General features: G+C 40.0%; 1 protein-coding gene and 1 long non-coding RNA gene across 2 annotated transcripts; both read right to left on the reverse strand.

Moving 5' to 3' along the window:
* Positions 1–301: 301 nt before the first annotated feature.
* Positions 302–1,115, reverse strand: LOC122824363. Its single transcript, XR_006369486.1, has 2 exons — positions 679–1,115; positions 302–542 (listed from the first exon to the last, which is right to left on the reverse strand). It is a non-coding gene; the product is annotated as an uncharacterized LOC122824363 (long non-coding RNA).
* A 980-nt stretch (positions 1,116–2,095) lies between these two features.
* On the reverse strand, positions 2,096–7,263 carry LOC122824361 (serine/threonine-protein kinase pim-2-like). Its single transcript, XM_044104871.1, has 9 exons — positions 7,114–7,263; positions 6,404–6,688; positions 5,269–5,364; positions 5,055–5,149; positions 4,305–4,352; positions 3,666–3,875; positions 3,156–3,333; positions 2,898–3,068; positions 2,096–2,785 (listed from the first exon to the last, which is right to left on the reverse strand). The coding sequence occupies exons 1-9, from the start codon at positions 7,166–7,168 to the stop codon at positions 2,694–2,696; spliced, it is 1,230 nt and encodes a 409-aa protein (XP_043960806.1). The 5' UTR covers positions 7,169–7,263; the 3' UTR covers positions 2,096–2,693.
* Positions 7,264–7,476: the final 213 nt, after the last annotated feature.

The following is a 7,476-nucleotide window of genomic DNA, read 5'->3' on the forward strand; positions in this document are numbered from 1 at the left end:
AAGCACATAACACGGCAACAAGACAGAAAAATAATTCACAGCTTCCCTTGAAGAAAAAGAACACCTTCAAGGTTAGCAGCCATGATAATGAGTGCATCAGGCTTGTAGGTGAGCACTTTATGAATTAAGACGGAAGAAATGTGTGAGCCAGAAACTGGAAAACCTGGAATGGGAGCTTAAACGCAAACAGAAGCTAAGATTTCAGAAAAACCTTCATTCTTTAAAAAAACAGCTTTGAGTGAGAGCAGCCATTGATTGACTACTGTCCCGAATAAGATTTTCCCCAAAAATAACTACAAAACCAATTTAAATAAGCTTTACTTAAGAAAATATACTTCATTAGTAACAAATGTTGCAGTTATTTTTAGTAGTTTGGTATAACATAAGTACAACTGAACAATAAGGAGGCTACATTAACTTTAGCAACATCAGCAAAATCAAAGGTGGGTGAGAAGGAACATCTGGACTCCAAGGGAACCCAATGGCTGGCCATGGCAAAAATGAGGGTGGAAGAAGAGCACTTGTCTTCATCTCAGGCTCCTCTGGAAGGAAAGGAGAAAACATAAAAACACCTTTAAGTTCCATTTAAAATAGGAGGTTATGATATTTTTCATCACACACTAATTATTAAGCTAAATCTGTTGCCTTATTCTACACTCAACTGATTTGGTAACCAACCTGAATGTGCCTTCCAGTTTGTGGTAGATCCATGTGGAAGGGGGTTACTGTTGCTTTAAAGCTCTCCCACCAGGTTTGCTTCCAAGACAGGGTTGACTCCAGATGTTCACCTCTACAGCTTTACTCCATCCAAGTATTTGAATCGCTCTTGGTGTGACCCCCCCACCCCTATTTTGAAGGCACGTTGCCATGGGTGACCACACCAAAGATCAAAGTCCCAGGCAACTCAGAGCTCAGGATCATGGGGGTAAGTCGAACCCCTCCACCACGTTAAGGTGGCGATTCTACGGAGGGGAGGAAACCAGCAGATTGCATCAAAACTTCATTTTAAAGCAATCCCCCGTCCTGAGCAAGCACGGGGCGACAGTGGAGAGAAAAGCCCTTTTTACCAGGACAAAGCTCTGGCAGAACCAGGCTCAGGACGGGCAGCCGTCTGCCTCGACTGGCTGGGGTTGGAGAGGACAGGAAAGAGAGACAAACAGGAACACAGGGTCGGAATATCTCCAATCTTAAAAAAAAAAAAAAAAAAAAAAAAAAAACTTTGAGAAGATCTAGTCATGATATTAACTGACATACAGTTAACATCCAGCTGGATCTTAGTTGGATGTTAGCTGATACAAGAGTTATCAAGGAAATAACGGCAATGTTGGGAACAACAATGACAGATTAAAGCAGAAAACATATTTCTATTAACTACGTCATTACACTTACTTACATACACATACATCAAAAAACATGCATGCACATATAAACCAAGGACATGCAAATATATTGAAACATGCATAAAAAAGATATTGCACCTACAGTCATGTTGATGGTATGAATGTGTGCTTGTTATGTGTGTGTGTGTACATAAGAGAGAATTCAAGACTTAACTCAACCTATCACAGATACCTTTTGGACTATAGAAGTGAACTACAGTACCTAGAAAACCGGCAAATGGACAGACAGGGCATGCAGGCTTTGACCTCTGACCTGTGACGCTAAGGTCAGGGGTCAAGGCCTGCATGCCTTGACCCCTGACCTTAGCGTTGGAAGCATGTGACCTTAGTGTTGCAAGCAGCAACACTGGAAGCAATTTCAACCCAGAATGGAACTTTGATAAAAGATAGCACAATTAAAAACATGCAACAAGTTGAGTGTTGCAATCCTGCCAATCCATGTTGGCAATCTGGACCTCCCAGACCTCTGATGTGGACCTCCCCCAGGTCAAACCACCTGCATGAACAAACCATTCATCCATTCTCTGTTCCGGCCCAATCTGGTCTAATATCAAAGAGCTGGGCAATGGTTGCAGAATGGGGACATCCTTGACAATCAAGTCACTATAGAGACTAATCCCAGAAAAAAAAAAAAAAAAAAAAAAAAAAAAAAAAAACATACTTACACAAGCATGGTGTACAAGTTTCATGTAACCGAATATGGATGTGGGGTTTTTTTGGATTAGAGGGGAAAAAAACCGGTGCACCCGGAGAAAACCCCGGAAATTATAAGCTATTTTAGAATGGATGATTTCTAGAACTGAGGAGGAAGCCAAAATAAATGTCCCGATGAAAATTATAGATTTAGTTTCAACAAGAGCACTCAGAGAAAAGCAAAAGTCACAAATTAACCGTATGGATATTGTTTCCACAATAAGAAAACAGATTGCTGGAGACTGGGACCAGGTCCCCTCTCAAACCTGCAGGGAAGGAAGGAAGAAAAGATCAAAGGAAGGAGGTAGGGAAGAAGGGAAAATAGGGAGGGAGTAAAAAAGGAAGAAAGAAAAAAGAAAGGAAGGAAAGATGAAAGAAAGGAAGGCAAGAAGGAAGGAAGTATTGTTTAGCTTTGACATGTCACCCACCCCCAAAATCAAAAGGTTAAAATTTGAAAGTGAAACATTCAGTAGATGTATGTATGTGTCCATATATTTATGGACACATACATACATGTCCAAATGTCCACACATGTTCATTCCTGTATGCGTGTGTGGGGGTGGGTGTGTGGGGGCGTGTGCGTGTGTGTGTGTGTGTAAGCTACGAAAACCACGGGTGGCCCAGCAGGTGTTCCAGTGTGGGACGATCCACAGGGTCAACCATCAGACACTTTGTCAGAACATCCTGGCAGTCTGGAGGGTCAGAGATCAAACAGCAACAATGAACAGAGGCAGGGAAACACAACAGAATGACACAGAACAGATTTATTTGGTGCTGTGAGCTATGCTGATAAGTTTGTCTCACTCTTGGAGAGCCTTTTGCTGATCTTCAGCTTGTTTTTCAGGAAGCTGTGGCTGTTGAACCGCATCATGTGGACCACCTCGAACAGCACCACACCCAGCTGCCACACTGTTGTGGGTTCAGCACAGTAGTTGTTGTGCATGAACCAGTCCAGTGGGAGGTGTTCAGGAGTACCTTGAAGGAGTGTAAGAATAAGACAATTAGTAAGACAAAACAGGATTAATAAATGAGACAGGACCAGGTTCTACGGTCCATTCGTACCACAGAGTAGTTCATGTTTTCTTCTATCATCAAAGCAGCTCAAACCAAAGTCTATCAGATAGACTTGTAGACCTTCTGTGGTGGTCTCAATCAGGATATTTTCCACCTTAATGTCCCTGTGGAAGATGTTTGCATTCTGAAGGTAAAGCGCTGCTTCTACAAGCTGTTTCAGTATGATCTAAAGAAAAAACATCACATGGTCAAGAACAACAGAGATACATGTATAACATACATACATGTCTTCAAAATATGTTGAGTTTGTTTTTGTTTTTTTTCACATGTCTCATTACAACTACAAACTTCAGTGTACAGTACATGGTTCTCTGTGAGACAACATTCTCTTCATTAACAGCTGCAAGTCTTCCTGTGTATGCATAATAGCAACTCAAAGCTTTGCTTAATGTTCTTTGGCATCTTAATGTATCAAACGCTGCTCTTCGAAAAGTTCAAGCTTTGGTATTTTATAACCAAACCCTCTAAGGTACACCCAAACTCTGTCCAGCAGCTTACCTTGGCTTCCTTCTCATTTAGACAACCTCCACGCTCTTTAAGAAAGACCAGAAGGTCCTCAGCAAACATTGGCCGCTCCATCACTAAAATCAGCTCCTGATCCAGATCGTACCAGTCCAGCAGGGACACCATGGCCAACTGCGGCACTGTTGCACTTCTCAGCTTCAACATGATTACAGTCTCCATGGCCAGCTCCCTGCCGTTCTCATCCTGAAACATCCCAGCAAACATGAGGAACCCACCATCAAAATCAGAGTGGCTTTACTGGCTAAAACTATGCGCATAAACAAATGATATGACTTCGATGTTCAAGTGATCAAAGCAAACTTTAAGAGAAATACAGTATAAATCATGTACATGTATTTGTAGCCAACATTTTAGATGGATAGTTAAACACACAGATGGTTTGATGTGATAGAGAAAAACTGCTTAAATGGTACGGCTTCTAAGGTGTTCATTGTGTTCATCGGAGAAAAGAAACTCTGCTGTCTGGTTATGGCAGACCGTGTTCTATAGCACCAATCAAGGCAAAAGTTTTCTCTATACAGTTTGTGTCCAGAATGTGTGGGATCTACAGAGCATCTGCATCTGTAATCCACTAAGAAGAGGAAACACTGCTATATGCTGTTGCTCACTTACCTTATGTTTGATGACCACATTGTCTTTCGGGATGTGTTTAATAGCCACCTATAAGATAGCGAGAAGACTTTAGTTAGGATGTTAGAGAGGAAATATTCTTAAAGAGATATTTAGTGCTTTCTAATGTTAGATTCTTTAAAGTTATCAGCAGTAGTTTTCTAAACAACATATTAAAACACTGAAGTTAAAGTTGGTTGAGGTCATTGTCTATGTCAAGCCACCTCAGCAGTGACTAAATTGTATCAGCTGACTCTGAGATTATCAGGATGCTAACTATGAGACTGAGAAACAGTTCAGAACCTACAAACTTTGAAGCTAAAAGTAAGAAAGGAAGGCAAGAGAAAGAAACAAAGAAAGAAAGAAAGAAGGAAGGAAGTAACAAAATCGTAAATTATACTCCACTCTTGTTGACTGATGAGTCCCAACCGATCAGGAAGATTGATAAAGATGGTCAACCATTTTTTTTTCCGGCAGAGAGAATAATGAATATAATAGTTTATTGTGAAACTCTACATGGTTTATATCCATAAAAATGAAGTTGTATCCCACACATATAAACATTTTCAGTTTGAGTCATTTCTATTGGCTAAAATCAGCTAAAATCACAGTCAGTCTGACTAATTGTTAGTCTTCCACTGCTTTGAGGACCTTACGTCTTCTCTACAAATGTTGACCTTTACTGGCTTAAAAAAGAATTTGAACCAAGTGAACTTATGGATGTGTGTTTGCGTGTTGGTGTGTACCACTTACAGGCAATTTACCCTCGATCCGATATCCAGCAAACACAGATCCAAAACCTCCATCTCCAAGCTGATGCAGCTGGACATACTTTTCCTGGAATTCAGCTAAAGTTTCACAAAGCATTAGAATAAATCTCTATTCACTAATGGTACTTCAGATATCATTATATTACCACACCTTACTTCTGTCTCATGAATGGGTCTGTTACAAATCTATCACCTACCTCTTGGGGAATCCACTCTTTCTTCCTCCATCTTCATCTTCTTCCTCTTCAGTGGTTTCTGAAAGTCCTCTGCCGGTACTGGACAGGAGCTGGATTCTAACAATAAGCGTAACCCAAATAAGAAACAGGCTCACCCAAAGAGAACAATCTCCCGATTGAAACATAAGGTTTAGGATTTTTTTTGCACATTTGTTCCATTTTCAGCTGGTGTGTTTCACTTCCACACTGCACTGAGACAAACTAACTTTGAACAACCTGTTCACTCCTCACGTGTGGTGGCGCTGCACCAAGAACCACTGAAAGAAACGTGACTGAACACAACTTTTCCTTCACAAAATATGAACAAAACTGGCGTTGAGTCAGATTGCTTTTTGGTCTTCGGTAAAAGACCACGAGCCATTTCTCCTGCCAGCACTAGATTCATAAGTTTTTATTGGTTGTGATTACCCAGAATGCACTGCTTCCTGCTTTTGAAGTGGTCTCTGGTCTGCTTGGTGTTCACATATACATTCAAACTGCACCAGAGTTCACTTCAACCAAACCAAGGTAAGTAGGCGGACCATAGTTTGATTACGCATTCACACCTTCCCAAATGACCAGACTTTGTACACAATTGGACTGGAACCGGATTGAAGCGGACTGACCAGGGCTGGTGTGGATGTGCCCTTAAACAGGCTCACAAAGTTATCTTTACCTGCTGAACCTCTTGACATGTTAAGATCACTAACTTGATTATAGCTAATTAGATTTTTCTTCTGATGCACAACATGAGGAAGGGCATATACTTAAAATAAGTTTGGTGTGTGTATTCATGTATAGCTGCATATCACATAAAATCACAATAAAACAATCAAAGTTTCTTTTTCTAATGTAAAACCTGTTTAATGGGTGTGAATGCTTTTACAAGATACCATAGTTTATTCTTTGTGATATTTTTACTCTCTTTAACTGTAACATTCAGATGCTTCTTTAAATATGGACTGTTACAGATCTTTTCCTACCAACAGCCATCACATTAGTTACAACATTTAATTTCCCTTTGGGATCAATAGAGTAATTTTGAATTTGTATGAATCCTAATAATCATGCTGATGATCTGGTGGGAACTAAAAATAGCTTCATCATAGTAGCCAACCTGAGCTGATGTCCCAGGAGGATGGAGGTTCTTTGGTCAGGACCTGATGCAAGAGTCCCTTCTTCTTCTTCTTGGCTGGTGGTGAAGATACCTCTGCCTCCTTTGTGGTGTTACTCCTCAGTCTCCTCATGGTTCTGTTCGTGCCCTGGCAGCTTGTGGAGGCTCCAGCCATCTGAGAGACCATGATCCGTCTTCTGGGGGTCTCACCTGCAGCTTTTTTCCTTTTCCTTGGTCTGCTGTCCTTAACAGACTCTGAGCCAGCTGACATCATGCTGTTGTTGCCCTCTAAATGGGAGAGATGTCAGGAAAATAATGTGATTTTCTTTTTTCGAATTAGTCAAAATTTAGTATTTATGTCACCTCACATAAATACTATGTGAGGTATTTATGTGATCAGAGGGATCAGGGTCCGTCTGATCAGGGACTTTATTAAACAAACTGTCGAATGCTTAACTTATTTTTACCAAGACACATGCTTCTGGGTGAAACTATCACAGACTCACACATCCCAATGTTCCCAACAGTAAACAAGTCAGTAGCAGAAATCCTTTATGATAAAAACTCCAAATATTTTAAGTACATAGTAATGTAAAGTACATAGTAATGTGGATTTAATAAAAACTGTTATACCCACATTCATTTTTTCTCACAGAAACTGAAACATGAACCATTTATTGTTCATTTTTACTGAAACTCATAAACTCAGTTACCTAGTCGTCTCCTGAGGGCCGGCGATTTTCCTTTCTTTTTAAGCTCTTTGACCATTTTTTTTTTTTTTTTTTTTTTTTTTGAAGACTTCAGAGTCGATCTACACCTACAAGTGTTGGCAGTTTTATCTCTTGTAGTTATGTCTCACTCTATCAGAGATTTCAGACAGACTGAACTCAAATTGAATGTTGGGTTCTGACACCAACCAGTGTGACATCAAAAATAACATTCCAAATTTTGGTCATAAATGTTAGAATGGAAGTGATGTTGCCTAGCAAACCTAAACCTAAATTAAAAATAAATAAATAAATAAATACATTTTAAAAAGTCCCCAAAATCAAATATTCAGTAACAGATTTTAAGTA

The sequence above is a fragment of the Gambusia affinis genome, linkage group LG21 (genome assembly GCF_019740435.1).
Source record: "Gambusia affinis linkage group LG21, SWU_Gaff_1.0, whole genome shotgun sequence".
Taxonomy (NCBI): domain Eukaryota; kingdom Metazoa; phylum Chordata; class Actinopteri; order Cyprinodontiformes; family Poeciliidae; genus Gambusia; species Gambusia affinis.